At 37.2% G+C, this 24409-nt stretch overlaps 1 protein-coding gene across 3 annotated transcripts in view; it reads left to right on the top strand.

The window, feature by feature from the left end:
- LOC106054951 (riboflavin transporter 2-like) overlaps positions 1-24409 on the top strand; it is a 31887-nt gene that overhangs the window by 1035 nt on the left and 6443 nt on the right. The window contains exons 1-7 of one of the 3 annotated variants that reach the window (XM_056004181.1): positions 7552-7695; positions 10006-10156; positions 15151-15230; positions 17687-17925; positions 19157-19445; positions 20437-21326; positions 22986-23201. In XM_056004181.1, the coding sequence (XP_055860156.1) occupies positions 10134-10156; positions 15151-15230; positions 17687-17925; positions 19157-19445; positions 20437-21326; positions 22986-23180 (1716 nt within the window). In that variant the 5' untranslated portion in view covers positions 7552-7695; positions 10006-10133 and the 3' untranslated portion in view covers positions 23181-23201. Of the gene's footprint in view, positions 1-7551; positions 7696-10005; positions 10157-15150; positions 15231-15831; positions 16062-17686; positions 17926-19156; positions 19446-20436; positions 21327-22985; positions 23202-24409 lie in introns of those variants that run through there. The other 2 variants (XM_056004182.1, XM_056004183.1) reach the window with 2 other exon arrangements.

The raw sequence follows: 24409 nt of genomic DNA, 5'->3' as shown, positions 1-24409 counted from the left end.
CTTAGTTTAGTCTTGTTTGAGATGTAAGGAGATTTCCAGGTTGGTTTTAGCTGTGTAAATGTCTGACGTGCTAGATTTATACGGCGTTTAATGTCTTCATCTGTTCCACCTGATATACTGACTACACTCCCAAGGTATATAAAATTTTCTACTTGGTCTATTGTCTGAGAATCCAATACTATGTCTCCACTTTGTTTATTGTTTACTTTAAGTACTTTAGTTTTTTGGTGGTTTATTTTGAGGCCTACTCTTTTTCCTACTTCGCTTAAAGCTGTGACCTTTTCTTGCATATCCTGTAGTCTGTGTGATAATAGGGCTATGTCATCAGCGAATTCCAGATCTTCCAGCTTTTGTGTGAGAGTCCATTGGATTCCTTTCCCTGCGTTAGAGTAGGCTTCTTTTGTGACCCAATCCAGTACTAGAAGGAACAGGAGTGGTGAAAGAAGACATCCCTGTTTGACTCCTGTTGTGACTGGAAATTCCTCTGACAGCTTGCCACAGTGGGTTACTTGGCAGGTGAAACCATCATAAAGGTTCTTGATTATGGTTATTATTTTATTGGGGATCCCATAATGTCTCATTACAGTCCAGATAGATTCTCTGTCGACACCATCAAAAGCTTTTTCAAAGTCAACAAAAGTTGCATAGAGAGGAGATTGCCATTCGACACATTGTTCTACAATTATCCTGAGTGTAACTATTTGGTCAGCACAAGATCTCCCTTTTCTGAATCCGGCCTGTTCTTCCCTTAGGTGTTCATCACATGCTCCCTTTATTCTGTTTAGTAGGATTCTGCTAAAAATCTTGCTTGGTACAGACAGCAAAGTGATGCCTCGCCATTTCTCACATTGTGATAGATCTCCACTCTTTGGTATTTTAATTAGCAAGCCCTTTTTCCACTCACCCGGAGGTGTTTCTGTTAACCAAATTTTGTTGAATAGTTTGTGCATTTGGTCAACTATTTCACTTCCTCCTTCTTTTAGGACTTCGGGTGGTATGTTGTCAATTCCAGCTGCTTTACCTGTCTTCATTTGTTTGAGTGCATTCCTTATTTCTTCTTTTGTTATTTCTTCCATGTTTATGTCTAGTGTTGGTCCTGCATTTAGATCTGGTGGATTTCGTGGTTTAGGTCTATTGAGCACTTCTTGAAAATATTCTTTCCATCTTTCAAGTTGTTCATTTATTGAAGAAAGTAGTTTTCCGTATTTGTTTCGGACTGGAACATAAGCCTATCTTACTTGTAGTTATTGATACTTTCTAGACTTCGACAGATTACTCTGGAGATGGTCTGGGTTTCTTGTGCGGGTGTAGCCCATCCAATGCGACTAAGACTAACCAACAGGACAGATGACACCACACACAAAGTTAACAGGTGAAGAGATAAGTCCAAAACTGTTAAACAATTCAGACGATGGTTTTAATACAACAAAAGGCCACAGTCGAGTCTCTGTCTCTATTTTTGCTGCCCTTTTTTGCTGATATAATCAGTATTTGCAGTAAAATTTAGTTTATTGTCTAGGATAGTACCAAGGTATTTAAAGGTTTGCACTATTTCAATAGTCTCTCCAGCCACAGAAACAATATCATTTTCCTTCTTTTCCCTACGAAAATCGATTATCATTTCTTTGGGTTTTTTTTACACTTAGTAATAAAAAATTATCTTTACACTATTTTTCAATGTGTTCTATTTCTCTGAAATACTCATTTACGTCTGAGCTCTCTTAGAGGAGGGCAAGAAGAGCCGCATCATCAGTGAATTTTGTGAAGGATAAATACGTGTTATCCCTAGGAAATCCTATCACCAACAATTTTATGTCTCTATGTAGCCTCTAACCCAACTAAATCATAATGTCACCAGTCGCGTTCAAAGTCCGTCAATTATGGTGCGACTTTATACAAACTAAAAATACTGTCTAACACTAGTTCGATCCTAACACGATTGATCCAAACTAATTGATACAATGACACTAAATATAACCATTGTTATTTATAAACGTATTTTCAATGTTTTTCTTCTTCCTCTCTCTCTCTAGTTTCCTCTTCTCCTCTTGTTTGCTCCATGTTTGGTCACGTGTTCAACCGTTAATAGATAATTGTGATTAGTGAATGGGTTCGTAGCGGGGAAATCCAGAGATCATTCGACGAACCGACCAACCCAATAGTAAGTGTAGTATCATGCACAGGGTTGATTGAACTGGCTATCTATGAGCCGAGTTCGGTAAAAGTAAAAATATGTACTTCCGTATTTGCTACTACACCATGACATAGGTCAATTCGTTAGTCGTGAAGACTATAAAGGCTCTGGGTCCTGTTATAGATTTTCACATGTCCTAATATTCTCATAACATCTAGAATTTTATGATATATCTAGGCCTATATTTTGATTCTTTTTTATAAAGTCATTTGAAATGCATGTATAGTTCTCAAACCTTGGCCAGTATAAAAATATTTACACAGGAATGTGGTTTATACATTTTCGGTTTACTTTAAATGAATAAAATTCTACTAATGAAATTAATCAAAATTATTGAAGGTTATTAAGGTAAGATCATTGTTATCTTTGAAAACTTATTTCAATGTTATTTAAAAAGTAGTAAAGTTCCACTTTCAAGCCTTGAGATCTATAGGACAGATGATGTAAAGGTCATGTGTTTCTGTTTCCCACGATTAACGAGTATGTCATGTGACTTGCACAACTGCCTTTCCCCAACTAATGACAAGTACCAATTCGATCTGGGTTTGATTCAGAGGTGCCTTAAGATCACAAAATGAAAAATCCCAGTCTTCACCAGGATTCGAAATCGGGATCCCGGTTTGGAAGCCAAGTGCTTAACCACTTATCCACCGCGCTTCCCAATGTTATTTAGGTTTGAAAAAATAAGCCAACTAGAGCCAATGAAATAGGACAAGAAAGTTCAAGACTTACTGGCACAGCAATCGAGAAGCGAATTTGATTTATCAAACTGCATTAACAAAAGTAGGGTACTTGACATTATATAAATTATACAACAACAGAACCTCTTCAAAATCAACTACTAATAGCTGGATAAATATGGCATGGACAGAGAGCATAAAGGAAGAGTCACGGATTGCAGATGCCATACACAACAGAAGCAGAAAGAAGGGTGATAATGCAACGGCGCCTGGTGATTACAAATGCCCAACCTGTGACCGCAGCCTGTGTATCAAGGATTGGCCTCTTTAGTCACACAAGAAGTTGCAAAGAAAAAAGAGAGTAACAAAAAAAAAAACTAAAACAAATTAATTCCACTTATCTTATTCATGGCAAACCAGTAACACAGACTAAAAACGCAAAATACCTAGGTGTTATAATAAATGAAAAACTGTCATGGAATCCACATATTGATGAAACTATAAAAAAAAAAATCAAACAAAGCATTAGGGTTTATTAAAAGAAATTTCTATAAATCAAATAAGAACATAAAACTAAAATGTTAGATAAGATAGTTGCAAAAAATCTCGAGCACATTTTTTTTGTTTTTCATCGTCATAAATTTGTGACTCGTTTTCTATTGATGCCTGACACGGAACCTTACTATGTTGACAGGTTTATTCAGCCTTGTATTGTCTACACGCAAGGTAATAAATAGTTCATGTTTATAGCTTTGACTGAAACAGACCGCGCATGTAATCTAGATCATACAGCAGTGGCGTAGCTAGTGATTTGGAAGCCCGTTAGGGGGATTGACGTCTTTAGGGGCCCCTGCATTTTGACATTCGACATCATGACATGAGATAATGGCGTAATATTTAATTTAAAAACAAATTTCGGACATTAACTTGGGGGACCCCTTAAGAGAGGGGATTTTCAAACTTGGACCCCCATTACCCCCCGCCTTAGCTACGCCACTGTCTCTATCGTCTTAGTACGTCAACCTATTTAATCATTCCTGCAAGCATTTTGTAGACCTACAACTTCAAATTATATAATAAAACAAACTACGACACGATTCCCAGCAAGCACTTGTGTTACAACGTGAACTAAAGTATAAGAATTTTTTTTTTTAAAGATGAATACCAAAATAAATACCGAACAAAAAAATGTTAACACTAATTTATTTGATACACGTTTAGCCAAACTGGCATTCGAGTAAATCTGGCGGTACTTGGTGGACCTATTGAAAGTGTGTAGAAGAAACTGACACGAGGAGGATCAAATGCTTTACGAGTGTTTATATTGCAGAAAAGAGGGAGGTGTGTACGCGAAGAGAAATGTGAACCTTGAACTCAAGACTAGTCCATATATTTTTTTAAAAAGATTTGGGCATTTCTTTAGAATTAAAGATAGGTTGCGGGGGCTTTAAGCGCTTGACTTCCGAACCTGCGGTCCTGGATTCGAATCTCGATGAAGACCACGAGTCCACTCAATTAAAATGGGTATCTAACTCTAGTCGGGGAAAGTAATGGCGATTGTTTTTTTGTGCTGGTCACATGACATCCTGCTTGATAACCTTTGGCTAAAGAAACGGATGACCTTAACATTATCTACCCTGTCTGAAAGGGGAACTTTACTTTTTAGAAATGAAGGTAAGTAAGCCCTAAACCAAACCTCCTGCAGGATAGCAGGGAATAGAACTGGTAAGGATTCGAACTGGGTTCCATCGTGACGACAGCGTGAAGAGCATACCACACGAGCTCCTTCAGAGTTGATAAATAAAAGTTTCAGGATATGCTTCTTGTATTTTTTGGTCCTCATTACTCTGTCCTATATTGCTGTAACAATGCCTTCTGTTTGAGGTAAAGATGACCTGTTTTGAGCCATGTTAAGGTAGCAGCCTTGTCAATGTTGTCCCCATCTAATAAAGCCGGAGAACTTTCCGTGGAGTGTTTTTTCTTCCCATTGGCCAATCTCATGACATTCGTCGTCTAAACCAACATTAATATCAGCATTGTTTAGGTTCAGAGGGGTTGCTTCGGAGTTGTGTTTGCTAATAAAGAAGAAGGTTCATAGCTGGAGGCAGGTAGAGCCTTATGTTATTCTTATGTTATATTATTATTATTATTATTATGTTACGAACGAACGAGTATTTATTCTCTGGCACTGCCAAGGTCAAGTTTCGTTAAAGAGAAACAAATTTTATCGTAGTCCCTTTATCAATGTGCACTGAGGAATTTTCGGGTGATGTGGCAGGTCTGACAGGCAACGAGAATCTTCTTAGGCATGTTAAGGGCCTTGAAGGTGTCTGTGAGATCAGTTGTCATTATCCTCTCGATTGATATAACAATGGGGTATATTGTTATTTTGGATAACTTCCATAAACACTTAATCTCCAAGCCTAGGTTCCCATATTTTCGTTGTTTTTCCAATTCAGTTTTTTTTTTAATTATAAGTCAGTTGTACGGCGATGTCAATAATGGTAGCGTTTTTTTTTTTTTCTGTTTTATGAATGAACAGTAGATCTGGGCGATTAAAATCTACTGCATTGTCGATAAAAATAAATCTTGTGGCGAGTATTTGTAATAAGGAGGAGTATCCTTACTGATCAAAGTGTGTGTCAAAGCCAAGTGTTGGTGTATTAACTTTGCAGCTTGGTTATGGCGACCTAGGTAGGCAGATTCTGATAAGTCTGAACATCATGCCATTATATGTTCAATTGACTCACCCACATTTCCACATTTGTTATTATCCCCTCGGTTGATATAACAATAGGGTATATTGTTGTTTTAGATAATTTCCATAAACGCTTAATCTCTAAGCCTAGGTTCCCATATTTATTATTATTATTTTTATCTAGATTTCTGTGTAAATTCGATCTACGATGTGCATGTAGCCCTAGATCTTGTTCACTGATCTATGCATATGATTGAAATTTAGAATGTTAGGCTCATTTTGACCAAAGATATTGAAATATTCGGGATCATTCATTATATTAAATTAGTAGGGAGTTATAAGTTGTTTTTTATTTATTAATATTTGTCTTTTGTTTTTGTTCGCATTCACATTTTGTGTTATGTAATTGGATAAAAACAAATCCAAGCTCGAAAAAAAAACACCTCTTTGTCAATGTTAGATGTGCCAAATAGGTCGATACTGAGATTAGACTAGACTAAATCGCATATGAATCTTAAATTGAATTGAAATAGCCTACTGCTATCTTCCTTAAGTTTCGAAACTGTATGTAAAGGTTTATTATCATTATAAATCAAGATTTCAGAAGAAGTTCTAGACTAGAAATATTTAATGTTTCTAAGATTCTTTTAAAATAAACTCGTTGGTTGCGGGCCTTTGTTTACTATGTGTCCTGTTCTTAGTTGAAAGATTGCGAGGGAAGAAATTGATGATGTCAAGTTTTTTTTTTTTTGCGTGGTTATTTCTTTGTAAATGATCGAACTCGTGCTTGGTTAGATAGATAGATAGATAGATAGATAGATAGATAGATAGATAGATAGATAGATAGATAGATAGATAGATAGATAGATAGATAGATAGATAGATAGATAGATAGATAGATAGATAGATAGATAGATAGATAGATAATGTATGTTTCACACGAACTTTGCCTGTGAAGATGTTTCCTCTCCTTTTATCAGTTCATAGAAACTTAAATCCTTATCAGCTGACTTCATTTCTTCAAGATCGTTTTCTACCAATATATTAGTGGGGTCAATATCACTGGTTGTACTTTAACTGTCAAACTGAGGGGGGATGTTTGTGATCTGCACTTTTAGGAAAGGGGTTTTTGTCTTTTAGTTTCTTGTCTGGGCATCTGTCCCTTTTTTTTTTGTGGGTTTGTGTGACTAGTATTCATAATTACGTTATCCAACCAGAGGAGTAGTCATTTCACATCATTTATCAAGGCAAAAATTAGTCTATTTTTAATTCTTATATACATAATTGATCGTATAAAATTACTTTAAAAAAATACAACTATTTTTTGATAATTGTTTTTTTTCGTAAAACCTAACTGTTAGGCCTCCAGGTGAGATCAACACATGAATATCTCCTACAATCAATGCTGAGAAATTAGATTGATCCCTACAAGACAATTCTAAAATAGAAATCGTGACATTCAATGGTGTCAGAAGTGGAGAGAAAATGATACAGATGGGAAATTATCTGCACAAAAGCTATAAAAGTGTCTGTCTGACTGAAAAAAGATATTCCACAAATTAATGAATAACAATTTGTTTTAAAAATTAATCAAGGTCGTTGTATTAGCCCGCAGAGTGTTCTGTGCTTTTCTAATTGTGTGATATGTAGTTGGATCTGCATAAAAGGGTGGGTACCGGCCGTAGAATTGCTCTACACTCAAAGTGTAAACAAAATGTATAAACTTTATTTAAAGCGGAGGAAATACTTTAGCAAAACGTCTACTATGAGTTATGCCTCTTTGCGTTTCTTTATTTCTCTTACGTTTTAAATATTTGAAACATTTTAACTGAATGAATGTGTTTGGTTAATAAATGAAATATTACCTCCCTTCTTCGCTAGTAGTTTACCAAAAACCTTTTATTTTTTTATTATGTTACCTCTCGCCGCGTTCTAACGATTCCAGGCTACATCTCCGACCTTGACAAACAGGGGTGAAGGGGTGGGGTGGGATAGTGAGAGCCGAAATGACACGTTTGCAAGACTTCCCCATCAACAAAAAGAAGCACACCTGCAGCCTGTGTCACAGTGACCCAGTTCTGAAATTTCGTCCAGTCGGAGACAGGATTTTTACGACGTTCACTGTAAGTCTGATTTTTTAAATGCTAAATTTGACCTGACTTTCTTATAATGTGTCTTGCTGGTTCGTTACTATGGCTGTTGACGCGACGGTCGAGGCTTTTTTTTTTTTCTTTTTTAGGATACCTCAGCTTTTGGCATCAGTTGTCTAGCTATTACATCCTGGGAATCCTTGGGCTTTTGTCTCTTTTCTTTCCTCTTTTTTTTTAGGGGGGGGGGACTACTTGCCTTTTGGGGGGGGGGGCTTTCTCTCTTTTTTTTTTTTAAACTAAAGAAACAAACTGGTGCTATACATTAATTAATAGAAATATACGAAATTTTAATGGTATTCCCTATGTTGATCGAGGGTTTAACTCTAATCAACTGACCTTACCATGCTACTTAAAAACTGGTAAGACATATATGTATAAATTATTGAACTATATGTACTTCATGGACCAGCTTTATATGAAAATCATGGATGAGCTTTAAATGAAAAGCTTGCTTTTTTGAAGTTATAATAAACCTTTTTTAAATATTATCTTAGCTTCTTACAAATAGTTGTACTTTAACAAAGGTAAAAGGGGCAAATATCAATGGGCTATCTGTGTAATACTCTTAAGAGTTCAGTCTAAGACACTTGGATCTCTAGGTCTATGAAAGCTTGCCTGTCTTCTGTCTGGGAAAGATCCAAGCAGACGCACGTCATTACATCCCATTTACCGTATCCCAAGACGCTCCGATTAGAAGCGAGACCAAAGGACGAGCACACCGGGGAAAATTCGAGATATTTTTTCTCTGAATCACATCAGCCATGCAGGTGACCGCCTTAAGAAACGGACCTTTGAGGAACAGTGTGTGGAAATTGATATGTTAGTTGGGGCTTTCTTCCATCCCCGCCAGTGCAATGGACTCGATCCTGAGACAGTCCAAAAGAGTTTCATTTTTGCGTCTCCTCTAACGATCGCTTCCACCTGTGCGCCACACGGTGAGGCTGAGAAGCATTGCCCGGATCAATGGGCAATCTAGTCTTTACTATGGCATTCTGCTATGATATGATCGACTTTGCCAACTCTTACTAGTACTCAATGTACTGCCATGTTATTTTCGATCTAACCTGTTTAAAGTTTTCACTAGAGTCCACTTCACTGAACACACTAAAAGAAAAATAACGTATATTTAAGCCTACTTTTAATTAAATTCACTTAAGTGCGATAAGGGCGATAGCCCAGATAGTACCAATACAATTAAACCTGCATATGAATATACATATCTAATTTTACTTGGCACACGTAAACAGCTATGACCTACATTCGACACACATATTTTGCCAAATCGACACAGACAAACTCATCGTCTGCTGTTGGTCAAATAAGCTCTCAATTTTTACTGGCTGCGCCGCAGTCACTGGACCCTTCCTTAGACATTATACTCGAAGACAGCGTCTCATTATTATACTATATTATATTTTCCTATTAAAAGTATTTGTAAATCTATTTATACCTTATGTATTCAGAAAAACGTGAGATTTGTTCTTTTCTTTAAAAGGGATAGGGTATCGAGTGCAAGATTTTAGAAATTAAAAGAAGCAAAATATACAAAAACACCTTTTTAAGAAAAAGCTTATAAAACTGCACATTTTCTGCCATATATCTCAATACTGCAATATGCATTTCCCTTTTTAAATAAAACAAAAAATAATTCATTAATTACCACCAATTAAATAGCTGAGTGTTTTTTTTTTTACATAATTAATTATTTTTTGTCATTGATAAAAAAAATGTGCAATGTTTCAATTTGATCCGGGAATGGGAAGTGGAAGAAGTAAAAATGTGTAACAGAGTCCTGATTCCTGACAGACAGACAGACAGACAGAGATAGTGAGTTAATATAAGCTTTGTAATTGTACGTCACAGACAAAATCTCCTGCAGGGAAACATTGGGACGGCGGACTTGAGCCTGCATCCTGATGTAGATTGGGAATTAGTTATTGAGATTTGAATATTTGACTTCAGATCAGTTGTGCTTGCAGAGCGGCTAAAAACAGGACGGAAACCTTCTCCCTGATGCGCTCTCCGATTCTCCCTAACCACGAAAAAGATTAGACAGTGTACATAAAGCATTTGTTTATCATGATAGACGCCCTATACCAAAAAAAAATCATCTCACTTTATCACTAGTTCGGTTTTCAAAGCGAAAATCGGACCCCATAGCCATCTTGGAGTTCATGAAAACATCTTCAATCACGAAAGACGAGCTTACTTATTACGGTAGCCTCACTTTCTCCGTGCAAAACTTGGGCCTATCAAATAACACTTTTACATCCTTTTTTTTAGTTGCGCTGTCATCCACTTACAACTACACAGCTCAGTTCAGGACATATCTGCACCTGGTCGCCCCCACAAAACAAGTCCTGCTGGCCTGATTAACCGAGTGCGCCAGTTCGTCACGCTTCAGCAAAGACATGGGAGAGGGCTGCAAAGTTATGTAAGTGTATTTATTAAGTTCTATTCATAAAAGCCTACTTTTATAATGTAGCGGGGTTTTTTTTTTAGATCTCAGGTCAACTGTAGCGGGTTCATATTTGAAAGGGATGTAGTGGCAAGCTTTACTTTAGCCTCTGCTCCGAGCTCTAGTAGAGATTATTAATTACATTACCAATGACTTTAAAAAAAAGGGCTGTGACCAGAGTAGATCTTTCCTTATGATAAAATCGGTTTAATCTTGTAAGTGGAGAAACATGTCCAAGTTGTTGAAATTACAGGGTTTTTTTTTTCTCGTTCTAAATATCCTTGTCGTCTGTGTGAAGTTCGAAACTATTTTCTGTCCTGTCTCAGTATTTCGTCACTGGGGAAAGGAATTGGAAAGATCTAACTTACTTGCTACAAACTAGATCCTATTTATTGGGTCGACACACTATTGTGATTATAATTGTGATTATAATGTGATTATACTTGTGACCATATTCCTTCCCCTATCCTCTCTCTCTCCCTCTCTCTATGTGTTTATCTCTTTCTCCCTCTCTCTCCTTCTCTGTCTCTCTCTGTCTCCCTTCCTCTTTCTCCCTCTCTCTTTGTCTCCCCCCTCTCTCTGTTTCTCCACCTCTCCCTTTCTCTCTCTATCCATCTTTTTCTCTCTCTTTCTCTCTATCCATCTCTTTCTCTCTCTCTCTCTATCTCTGGTCACTCCCCTGCCACCTTGTCATATTTGTACACACCAAAACAGCCCATTGTTTTTAAAATGTAACGAAAGGTGAAGGTAACTTGCTTAGACCATCAGGACATTTGTAAGACAGACATGTACTACGCAGCGTGACAAAAGTCTAGGAATCCGGCCCGGAGAAATAATGTATGCATTTAACATGCTATTGTGCGAATAGGCGGATCCAGGAACGTTGATGAGGGGGAGGGGAGGGGTGATTGTGTGTGTTTACGTTGTAGATTTGTGTGTGCAGATTTGTTACAACTGTTTAAATCATTTTATCCTATTTAACTCTCCTGTTTTTGTTTGTAATGTTTATCACAGCGCCTTCAGCCTACATTATGTTTGTCAATGCGCTTGATAAGTTAACTCTTTCTCTCCTAACTGACGATACCAACGTTGATTCCACTAGAATGTGGTAAATAATAACGGAGAAAAAGAGTTAAAATTATTACTATTAACAGGTACAGTGGCCCCTTACCATGGTGTGCGTGTGGTTGTTGTGGAGTACGAGCTTCATCCATAAGTTACGCCCCCGTCCTGTACCTGCCCAGTGGTCGAATGGGTCAGTCTAGCTAGGCAAGGCCTGTCACTGTTGTTGTAAGATAGAAACTTGTAGTGAACAAAGTGTTACAGATTGATATTAAATAGAACTATACGAGTTTGTTTCTTTGATTAGACGTTTGTTCTTCAATAACAATTAGAAAAGCATCACACACCGGTTTTCAATAAATATTAATGGAAAAAAATACCCCACTTTTTTTTTTTAACACGCCCGACGTAGCCTTTGGTTTCTTATAGTTATAATGTTTTTTGTTTGGTGTAATGCACAAATTGTAAGACAAATTTCCTTACGGATAATAAAGATTATTATTATTATTATTATTATTATTAAATGTACACAATAGCTATTGCGGGAGGGAGAGGGGGAACTGAATACGTTATATCGAAGTGCCGAGTCTTTTGTAAAATTTGAATTTTCTTGTTATGTTTCTCCACGTATGGGGGGGGGGGGGAGTTTTGTTACAATTTGTTATGCGGAGCACGAAAACAAGCCAATATGTTTTATTTGTGTAGAGCTGTTTGTGGCTGTTTCTATAGAATCTAACGTTAAACAGCATTGTGAAATCAAAAAATATAAACAAATATGGCAGCATTCTTAGTTTAAGCCGCTAAGAAAAGATTGCTAGGTAAAGCCCTAGAGATTAAGGGATTGACGAGAATATTTATCAAGAATAAGGGACAAGAAAATGGATGGCTGCCTGGTCGTGCGGTTTGCGCGCTGGACTGTCGTTTGGATTTATCGCTCCCATCCCCCGTCGTCCTGCGGGAGGTTTGGACTATGAAGTAAGCTATCTTCAATTCTGAAGGAACAACCGAAACATGTAAACCATTTTACAAACAAATGAGTAGACGCTAAGAGCTCACATTGTAAGTAGTGAAATGAACCCTTTTTTCTATGTTGTATGTAAAGTTGGACTATCACGGTTTTATCTAATAAATTGAATCGAACATTATAACATGTACATAGTTTTTGCTTTTACCTAATTTCAATCCCCTCGTTAAGTGATGAAGAAGACATCTCGATCAGATGGGAGAAATTAAGAGACGTAATCTACAGTTCGGCAATCACCGCCTTTGGGCCTCAAAAACACAAAAATGTAGACTGGTTTGAGGCAAATCTAGCACATATGGAACCTTGCATCGAGAAAAAACGATCTGCACACCTCGCTCACAAGACAAAGCCTAATCCAAAATCTCTGGAGGCCTTCAAAAGTGCTAATAAAGAGGCAAAACAAATGGCTAGAAAATGTGCTAACAACTTCTGGAGGGATACCTGCAACAGAATCCAAGACAGTCTCCACTCAGGAAATAGCAAAGCTCTATTTGATATCATTAAAGCGGCCCTGGGTCCAGCAGTGTCTAAGCCTGCCCCCCTTCTATCCAAATCAGGAGAAAAAATTACAGATCAAACCAAGCAGCTAGAACGATGGACAGAACACTACCTCGAAGTCTATGCCACACAGAATACAGTAGACGATGTCGCCCTGGCTTCTCTACCAGATCTTCCAGTACTGGAATGCCTAGATGAGCTTCCGAGCCTTAGTGACCTCAAAAAAGCCATTAACTGCTTAAAAAATAGAAAATCTCCTGGGAGTGATGGTATCCCAGTGGAAGTAGTGAAAGTCAACGAATCACTCCTGCTCCCTGAACTCTATATTCTCCTCTGCCGCTGTTGGGAAACAGGTCATGTCCCACAGGACATGCGTGACGCAACTATAGTCACAATATACAAGAACAAAGGGGATCGGAGTGATTGCAACAACTATAGGTGGTATCTCTCTCCTCAGTATAGTGGGCAAGATCTTTGCTAGAGTGGCACTATCCAGGCTGCAAGTGATAGCTTCTAGAGTCTACCCAGAGTCTCAGTGTGGATTCAGGAGTGGTAGGTCCACTATAGACATGATATCTTCTCTACGACTACTGCAGGAGAAATTCAGAGAGAGAGACAGACCCCTTTACATTGTTTTTGTCGATCTGACTAAAGCTTTTGACATGGTCAGCAGAAGTGGCCTTTTCAAACTCCTGAGGAAAATAGGTTGCCCTCCCAAACTACTGAAGTTAATTGAATGTTTTCACGAGGAAACTAAATGTACTGTCAAATTCAATGGAGCCCAATCAGCACCTTTTGAGGTTTGCAGTGGTGTCAAGCAGGGATGTGTGCTCGCACCTACTCTGTTTGGCATATTCTTCTCCTGTCTACTGCATTATGCGTACAGCGACATAAACGAAGGTGTGTTTCTCCATACAAGATCCTCTGGAAAACTATTTAATGTATCAAGGCTGCGGGCAAAAACCAAGGTTAGGAAGCTACTCGTCAGGGAACTCCTGTATGCTGATGATGCAGCTATTGTGGCTGATTCTGATATTCAGCTACAGTCCATGGTTGACAAACTATCTGCTGCTTGCCAGAAGTTCGGCTTAAACATCAGTCAAAGCAAGACTAAGATACTTGTCCAAAACACAAACACTGCACCTCAAGTAAGCATTAATGGCCAACCACTAGAAATTGTTGATCACTTTTGTTACCTTGGCTCCATCATATCCAACAACACTCTACTGGATAAAGACATAAACAACAGGATAGCCAAGGCAATGGCCACCATGTCACGGTTGCAGAAAAGAGTCTGGGACAACATATTGCTGACTAGCAGTACTAAAGCCCTAGTCTACCGGACCTGTGTGTTGAGCACCTTGCTGTACGGAAGTGAAACATGGTCAACCTACTCATGGCAGGAAAAAAAGCTGAATGTCTTCCACCTCCGATGCCTAAGGCGGATCTTTAAAATAAGGTGGCAAGATAAGATAACAAATGAGGAAGTGCTACATAGAGCAGGATGCCAGGACATCCGCTCTGTTATCAGCAGCAGACGCCTTGGCTGGCTTGGCCACGTTCGTAGAATGCCAGTAGGTCGACTTCCACAGGACATCCTGTATGGCGATCTAATTGAAGGCAGGAGAGCCGCTGGTCGCCCACTTTTACGTTATACGGATGTATGCAAACGCGACATGAAGCTCTTCAAAATCGACACTGGCAACTGGGAAGAGGTGGCACTGGACAGATCCACATGGAGAGAGAGCATAAAGGAAGGGTCACAGATTGCAGATGTCATACACAACAGAAGCAGAAAGAAGGGTGAAAATGCAATGGCGCCTGGTGATTTTATATGCCCAACCTGTGATCGCAGCTGTGTATCAAGGATTGGCCTCTCTAGTCACACAAGAAGTTGCAAAGGGAAAAGATCGTCTCACGAGACGTAAAATGCCACAGAAATTTTGCTTTTACCTAATTTCCTTATATTGAACCGAACCGAGCCCAAACTTTAGATCTGACCAAACCGAACCAAACCCGAACTTTAGATCTGACCGAACCGAACCAAACCCGAACTTTAGATCTGACCGAACCGAAGCAAATCCGAACTTTAGATCTGACCGAACCGAACCAAACCCGAACTTTAGATCTGACCGAACCGAACCCGAACTTTAGATCTGACCGATCCGAACCGAACTGAACACAAACTCTACTTGTCATCGAACCGAACTTGATCTTAAATCTGACCGAACCGAACCCGAACTTTAAAAGTAAAAAAAAAAAAAAAAGATAAAACTCGGTTAAATTCAACTTAGCGTCTTCGATATTGTTCTTTTTATTTAAAAAAAGAAAAACTCCCACAGTTCATAATATGACCTTGACCTTATTTCACTTTTCTTTCCATTAGACCAACTTCTTACAAACAAAATGTGGAAGTATTTACAATATCGTCTGCGAATTTCAATCCTATCAAAGATACTATCAAAGGTAAGACAATTTGCTATAAACTATTTCATGGCAAAACAGAGTAACTGTTTAAAAGTCTTTCTTACAAAGCTTATATCATCTGGTAAAAAGTTTGTACACACGTTATTTCTCCCACACCCAATCTCGGATCAATCTGAAATTTTGCACAATTATTTCCTTTACCTAACAACACGAGAATCAATAAAAAAAACAACAACAATAATGAGTTAATTAAGTATTCGTTATTAGTTATTTTGTTTGGTATATCAAACAACGGAAACAAATTGTACTTGACTGAAGCGGTGGTATATAAGCTGAATTATTTTACTTAGTTATAGGTCGTCATCTGAGTCTTGGTGAACACAACATGAAAAAGGGAACGAGACTTTATTTTCTTATATTTTCTTGTATTTGACAAATTTATTATTGCGCTAATTTTCTAATATAAATTTTTCTGGTAAAGAGAAATGGGTATAAACTGTTTAAAAAAATAGCCATTTATATTTGCTTCTTGTTGTTTAATTTATGCTTAATATTTGTTAGAGTTGGCAGCACCTAGATCTAGATAACAAAAGTACTAGATCTAGAAATTACTAAAAATAGAAACTGTTTGTAAACATCCGAAAACAATTAAAGTTGAAAAGTCAACTCGGTCAACAATTAGTTTCAATTAGATTAGATCTACACTCTTTTAGTATTACCTATTACTAATACGCTAGAATTGGCTAGATAGCTGTTTGATAAACATAAAACACCGCTCGCTAGGAGTAGGAGAGTCAGTAGTATAGAGAGATAGAGAGAGACTAGAGTGTCACTAGAGTTACAGAACTAACAGTTAACACTAGTAACAGAGTAGGCTTATTAGATCTACTAGAGTCTATATACTTATATACATTATAGTTATAGGTCTAGATCAGCTAAAACCTTGGCTTATTATGCCCTTTTTCTTTTAAATGTAACTGAACACTTCCTACAATTTAGCAGAATAGGCCTACTTTTATTTTTAAGGATGAATTATGTCTTATTTGTTTATATAAAGTATAAACAATATTAATAATTAAACCATATTCTTAATTTAGCTTTATTTTTTTTTTCACATTTATTAGTAGTAGGCCTTTAATAAAATACATAAAAAATGATGTGGTCTTTGTATGTGATACCTGGGATTTTCCTGTCGCATCTCAATTGTATTGCTAGGATCATTCTCTGCAGTCAGCATCTACGATTGGCAAGCATGTAAGAATGTGGCCATGACCTCAGAACACATCAGTCTGATTTTAGTCTTTCCAGATTGTTTTGAGTTTTTGCAAGTGTTTATGAGGACTGCATTTCTGGCCAGTTGTTCAGGCTTGGTTCCTTTCACCTGAATCAATAGCTCCGTGGTATTTAAACTACTGACACTTATCGGCTTATTTTCATCTCCATTTTAAAGCTCTGCGGTCTGTTGCTCATAAACTGTGTTTTTTTCTGCATTGATTTGCATACCATAAGCTGCGGAAAGCTTGTCTACGCTTATCACCAAGTCAGCTAACTCTTCTTCCTTCCCTGTCAGACCATTTATGTCATTTTGATACGCAAGTTAGGACTTCTTCCCCCAATGCTTACAGTACCTTTGTTCCCCTCTAGAGCCTCTTCCATTATTTTAAACAAATAACGATAATTAGATAATTAAAAAAAAAAACTCAATGTGTCTGTTAGGGCTTCATTTGTTGTGTAGCATAGAAATACTTAGGAAGTGGCATGCACATGATTTCTTGTTTCACCAAAGACACACGTACATTTGTTCAGAAGAAATGGTTATCTTAAATGTCTTGTTGTCACACAAATTACTTAAGAAGTTTTATTATTCAAACCAGCTTAGCTTCACTTGATGTTCTTTCCAATAAAATAAAAACGCCAATCGTATAATAATAGATGCACTTGTTGTTTTTTTTTACTTAAAAGATGAATAAATTTTTAGTATGTTGATGTGCTATGTACTGATAAAATAGAAATTTGAACTGGTTAACAAATGGTGGAAACAGAGCTATACTATATATTTTGTCAATGTTCATCAGTTATCACTTAGAAAAGTTTTTGAAATGTAAATTTATGTAATAAGACTATACTTCCTTGTTAATATAAAACAGTTGATAGTTTCTTAAAAGAAGTTGTATAAACATTGAGTGTCATAACACTATTAGGTTTACTTGTAAGAAGTTGTAATTGAATGGAATGTCATAACACTATTAGGTTTACTTGTAAGAAGTTGTAATTGAATGGAGTGTCATAACACAATTAGGTTTACTTGTAAGAAGTTGTAATTGAATTGAGTGTCATAACACTATTAGGTTTACTTGTAAGAAGTTGTAATTGAATTGAGTGTCATAACACTATTAGACTTACTTGTAAGAAGTTGTAACTAAATTGAGAGTAATGATGCCTATTACATATTGCTTTACATGTCATTTAAAATTTATTTCAATCTTTCTTTAAAGAAAAAGAAAAAACAGATGATAAGAAACAGGAAAGTGAAAGTGAAGGCTGCTTTGCCAAAATGAACAACTTTATACAGCGTCAACTTGGCAGCACTAAAATACTTGTGCACATCCTCATCTGCATCTTTGCCATTGCATCATGGGCAGATTTGAACGGCATGTGGGCAGAGTTACCTCTTCTTGTCATGAAAGTCAAAGAAGGTTGGAATCTGCCCTCGTACATAATAATTATCAGTCAGGTTAGTGATTGATTACATTTATTTTTCACTAGAGGTTGGCATATTTTTGGTGCACACTTTGTAAAGTGATATAAGATTTTGTAAAGAGAATGAAGATTTTGTAAAGTGATTGAAAATTTTAAAATGATAGAATATTTATAAAAATGATTGAAGATTTTTTAAAGTGATTAAAATTTCTTTAAGTTATGGAAATTTTAAGTGATTGAAGATTTAGTAAAGTGTCTTAAGAAATTTGTAAAGTGTTTAAAGATCTAGTAAAATGATTAAAGATTTTGTGAACTGATTGAAAATTTAGTAAACTGATTGAAGACATTTGTAAAGTGATTGAAGATTCTCAAAATTTTAATTTCTCTTTTTTTTTGTTTAGTTTTTAATAGCAACAAAATGTTTACCCTACTTGCTTGCTTAATAGCAACAAAATGTTTACCCTACTTGCTTGCTTAATAGCAACAAAATGTTTACCCTACTTGCTCACTTAATAGCAACAAAATGTTTACCCTAATTGCTTGCTTAATAGCTTAGATGGTTACCTGGCTGTGTGGTATGTGCTCAAGTGTTGTTGGATGGTTTCCATTGTCCTGGTTTCCAACCCTGCTCATGCTGCTGGAGCTTTGGGCTGCTCGGCTAGGATGTTTTTATCATCAAATGTGAAACACATAAAACAAACATACCCTCCAGTTTCATTCAATGCAAAGAATGGGCAAATTGTCAACTCTGACTTTACAGCCTCTTCCTAACTGATGTCTACTGCTTTTAGTCTTCTCTGAAAGTACGACACCATACTAAATGAGAACGACCCTGTCCATCTCCGCCAATTTTTGCTGAGCAACTTTAAGGCGACTTTCAACCTTTAAAAGTGTCTTCGTGTCTCACATGTACAAACCAATGCTCTGAGATTTAAAAGATCTAACAGTAATAGATCTCAATAGGCAAATATCTAAACCCTTATTATTTAATATTGGTTTGGAATCCTGGAGATGTTTGTTTGTTTGGTTCTACATGTTTCGGATGTTCCTTTAGAGTTAAATTTAATCTACATCCAGGTCCATATAAAATCCAGCAGTGACCATCTAAAGACCAAATGACAGTCCAGGGCACATACTGTACAACCAGGATTAGAAAAATCACATTGTTAGATGTAAATTAAGTATTTGTCCATCTTGTTTTTCCTATCTTGTCAGCTTATTGAAATAAAAATAACATATAAATGTGTTTTGTTTCTGGTCTGCAGGTCGCCAACATAGGGCCTCTTATTTTTGTTGTGGTTTCCTTTCTGCAGCCACAGCTAAAGCCTCGGTTAGAAAAGATAACATCATTTGTCATCATCCTCATCAGTATGGTGGCTTCATTCCTGACAGCGTTTTTCTGGGAACAGTCATCCTACATTGGCGGTGTTGAGCACAGCGTTGCCCTCTTGACTTTAAATTTTTTTCTAGCTCTCGGAGACTGCACCAGCTCTGTCTCTTTCTATGCATTTATGTCCCACATGAAGCCAGAGTACATGGCTTCACTCTTCATTGGTGAGTTTGAAAAAATTTTATTTTTTCTTATCTTATCTTATCTTATATAATACAGACGTTACTTCAAAAAAGAAGATGATTACGTCCTACGCGTCATGCATTTAGTCATGCATATTAACCAATGACTTAAATTCTGCCAAGTCACTGGTTTTCCTGGCTAGCCCAGGCAACCCATTCCATGCTCTAATAGCACTAGGGAAGAAGGAGTATTTGTACAAATTTGTCCTAGCATATGGGACGAGGAATGTGCCTTTATCTTTGTGTCTTTCAGAGTATTTTATTAAATTTCGTTTTTGTATTTGAAGATTATTGTTCAGTGTTTTATGTATGATTGCTACTTTACTTTTGAGTCTTCTGTCCTGAAGGATTTCTAAATTTAGTGATTTTACTAAAGGTGTTACTCTAGTTAAGTGTGAATCTCACTGCTCTATTTTGTGTCTGTTCCAGTTTCTTAATGTTATCTTGAGTTGAGTTATTTAAATCCCTCTAGTGACTAATGCTGTCCAGTGTTTTAGATTAGTGAAACCAAATCCATTTTTTTTAATAACAATGTTAGATAAAATGTTTAGGGTTAGGAAATCGGAGAATTTAGTTAAATCAATTCTGTTGAAAGTTTTTACAAATCTTTAATACTACATTATTAAGTTATGTGTATTTTTTTTATTTAAACATTCTCTTTTTGAGTAGCACTGATAGCTATAAGTAGCTTAACTATTATCTCATTATGGTTCATAACTTAAACAGAAATATTCATATGATAGAAACTAAAAGGAGAGAAAAAACAATGATAGGGTGAGAAACAAATGTAAAAGTATTCAGAAGTAATAATTGTAAACATTTTGTTTTTCAGAACAGCATAAGCTTAAAAATCAATTAACATTTTAGATTTCATTGGCATATTATTAATAACACTTATACATACGTACTCTGTATTACAACTCTGAAGAAACGTTTAAATGTATATCAATGTTTTTTTGTTGTTTTTTTTTAGGTGAAGGATTAAGTGGAATGCTTCCAGCCCTTATTGCACTTGGCCAAGGCGCTGGACAAATTAACTGTATCAATAGCAGTTCACAGGTTAATGAAACTTTACCTGATGGGACGAGTTTTATTAAAACTGTATACAATGTGTTCCCTCAGTATGTGGAGCCTAGCTTCAGTGTCAGAGTTTTCTTTATTATACTGTCTGGTATTATAGCTCTGTCTGCCGTTGCTTTTCTCCTGCTGAACTTTTGGAGCTACTGCAAGTCAGAGATGGTTGTCGCTCCGCCAGATGAGAAATATAAGGTCCCACCAAGCTCTGGAGCTAATGGCGCTGACTATGGAAGTATGGATACCAGCAAGCTTGTTAGCGATGCTGAGAAGTCTCTGTTGAAAGGCCAAGATGGGCCTTATACAGCTGAGCAATCTACTGTCGATGAAACGAACGGAGAGTTGGTCAACGGTCATAATCACTCGCCTTCTTTGCTGGATGTCAATCAGTCCAACAGCGGCAACCAGTTGATAAAATCTGAGCAGGGGAGCTCATCCAGCCTAACATTGAGTGATCAGCATACTCACAGTGAGTTATCTTCCTTAAGCTATGCCAGCCTGCTGGGAATCATTGTCATCATTAACATGACCGTCACGGCTTTCTTACCCTCCATCCAGATCTATACCGTCCTACCATATGGGCTGGAGTACTACCATCTGACGACTACCCTGACCCAGATAGCCAATCCCGTCTCCTGTTTTTTTTCCCTGTTTTTAATGGCTGAGAACATTGGCATCATCTTAGTGATGACTGCTCTCGGGGAGGTCTGCGTGGGCTACCTCATTTATGTGGCTTCAACAAGTCCTGAGCCTCCACTACATGATGTGACCACAGGAGGTGAATTAGCCGTAAGTTTAAACGTTTTACCTTTTTATTTAGTTTGTTAAAGTTAGCTGTCTCATGTAGAAAAACAAAACTCTAAATAGTCATCTAGTAACTATTCTGAATTGATGAGTTTAGTTAAGCTTCCATATAAAGTGGATTATTGATATTCTGACTTACCCAATAATCTGATGCTGCAATGATATATATATATATATCAGCTACATGTTTTAATGTTGAAAGATTTTCAAAAGTCATGTGACACATTGTTTGCATAGCAAGAAACACAAGAGTATTAAAAATTTAAACAAATGTGCATAAGTTCATGCAATTAATGTATACTGCATTTTTAGAATGTATATTATAATTTAGTAATATATGTGAAAGCTGAAATCATATGTTTTGTATTTTTTTTATATCTGTAAATTTTTAAATTTTTCTCTGTTGTTTTTTTTTACACTCTGGAAAGTCTAAGAGAATGTCTTTTTACATCATAAATGAATCTAGACTTTTCTTGACATACACGAATAAATTCTTTGAAGTATAGCTAATCTTTGGTAATCCAGCATAGTTGATAATCTGACAGCCCGCCGGTGCTGTAACCATCAAGCTATCAAGAGTCAACAGTATACAATTTTGTAATCAGCCATTAATAAGTGCCAAATTACTTGTTTTAAATACATATGAGATCAAAACGATCACCATTAGAAGAAGTGCTTGCATCTATAGTTTAAAGAATTTCTTCGACTGAGATCCTCTTGCTCCATTCAGCTCAGTGGGCATGACATGGCCTAAGTTGTTCCGAAAATCCCAAAATATCAAATATCCATTCAGCTCATTGGGTGGCAAAGTTGTTGCCATAGAAATTTTCTTTCTTCTTCTTCATCGTTCTCATTGTTATGTTGGAGTGTTCATATGACTAGACCAATAAATGAGATGAACTGCGCAGTGGTTTCCAAATCAGGGAGCTCTCCATATAGTTTTCTTTCTATTGGGGTGATTTGGGGCCAATGTCTTATACGGGCCTCTTGGTAGAGAGAGCAGTTTTGGAGGACGTGGTCGGCATTTTCTGGTGATACTCCACATGGGCAGATTTCACTGGTTCCAATTTTGAGCTTTCGGAACATGTGTTGTCGCATTCTGTTGTGTCCGGTCCTGAGTCGAAAGATTAGACGTTGGTCTTGTCGGGATAGCTTATAGTAAGCGTCATCTTTCTTGTGATTTGGATAAGAAATTGATATTCAGCAATTTTTGCAGCATCTTCCCAACTGATGTCCTTTGCCCTGAGATCCTCCATGAAGCTGCTATGTTATACCTCCACGTCCCTTTCTGCGTTCTCCTAATATTTAGGCCACCTTGGGGTGGGTAATTCATTCTATTGTAGAACACATCCACGAACATCATGTGATTCTTGATCACAACCTTGTTAAGTAGCTGAATGCCAGTTGGGCTTAGGATTTCTCTTTTTTGTGAACTGATCTCTCTAATAAACAGAAAGATTTTTTTTTTTTATTTTCATTTGTGTAGCGCATTTTTCATGCTATAAGCTTTTATGAAACTAAGATGATTTGAACAATGTTTGTCAAGAGTCAAAGCTGTCGTATTTTCTCTATAGTTTTAGTATTGTGCATGCTGACAAAAAAAGAAACCATCCTCAGTACTAGCTTGACTTTTTGATATTTCAGTTGGCGCTTTGGATTGTGCTGACTGCTTTGCTGACCTATTCTAAAGTATGTTGTGCTTCAGTACTCAGGAAACAAGGCAGGAACGCACTTATCTTTGCTGGGGCAGCCACACAGACAGGGGCATTAATTGGTGCAATAGTGGGCTTTGTCTTAGTCAACGAGTATCATCTGTTTGCTGATGCCCCATTCTGTTAGCGACAAATAAACTATTTGATGGTAAGTTACTTTTTAAAATTTATTAGCTTATAAAAGATATTTTTTAAACATTTTTTTAAAGGCCGAACTGGAAGAAAAATGAACTCTTAATTCAAGGGAAATAATTCTTATATAAGCTTTATTGTGTAATTAAAAACTTAACACCAGCCATTATATATGACAAAGACAATTTTAACGTGACATGCCTAACACACCTGTCGTTTTCTGCCTTAAAGCGAAGGTCTGTTACATGTTTGCTGTTATTGCTAGTTTTGTTGATTTGAAACCATCCTTCACTAGGGATCTGGTAGATTCAGCGTAGCTCATGGTTGAGACCAGGTCATATAATGCTTTTGAATATCATTTCTGGTATGAAGCTCTGTCAGCCTAGCTTTGCCCATTGTAAAAAAAAAAAAAAAAAAAAGTTACCCTTTCAGACTATACTGTCTATACAGCATATGATGTAAATTCATGTTTCTGTAGTCATCAATGAAGGTGTCATGTGGCCAGCACAACAACCAACTACCTTTACTTTTCCCCAATTAATGTACCCATTAGAGATGAGTGGACTCAGAGGCGTCCTAAAGATCCCAAAATAAAAAAATCTCTTCATCAGGATTTGAACCTCGACCCCTTGGTACGAAATCACAGCACTATACCACTTAGCCACCATGCCTCATTTGGCCCATTGTAGAGGCCCAGAAATCAGCCAGGTCCACCATTATTAATAACTCATGCATGTAAGGTTCCCCTTTCAGACCTTGTGGTCTATAGGGCAGATGATGTAAAGGTCATCTGTTTCTGTGGCCTACGGTTAACACAGGTGTCATGTGGCCAGCACAATGACCAACCGCCTTTACTTTTCCCTAACTAATGTCAGGTACCCATTAGAGCTGGGTGGAGTCAGATGCGCCCGAAGATCCCAAAATTAAAAATCCCAGTCTTCACCAGGATTCGAACCCGGGTTCCCGGTTCAGAAGCCAAGTGCTTTACCACTCAGCCACTGTGCCTCCTCAGAGGCGTCCTAAAGATCCCAAAATAAAAAAAATCTCTTCATCAGGATTTGAACCCAGACCATCGGTACAAAATCCAAGTGCTATACCACTTAGCCACCATGCCTTATTTTGCCCATTGTAGAGGCCCAGAAATCAGCCAGGTCCATCACTCTTAATCACTCATGCATGTTCCCCCTAATTAGTTTTACAACCACCTATGGCACTCTCTGCCTA

This window comes from Biomphalaria glabrata, chromosome 11 (genome assembly GCF_947242115.1).
Source record: "Biomphalaria glabrata chromosome 11, xgBioGlab47.1, whole genome shotgun sequence".
Lineage (NCBI taxonomy): Eukaryota > Metazoa > Mollusca > Gastropoda > Planorbidae > Biomphalaria > Biomphalaria glabrata.
Note: the sequence above shows the minus strand (reverse complement) of the source record. Positions and strands in the feature narration are given on the sequence as shown.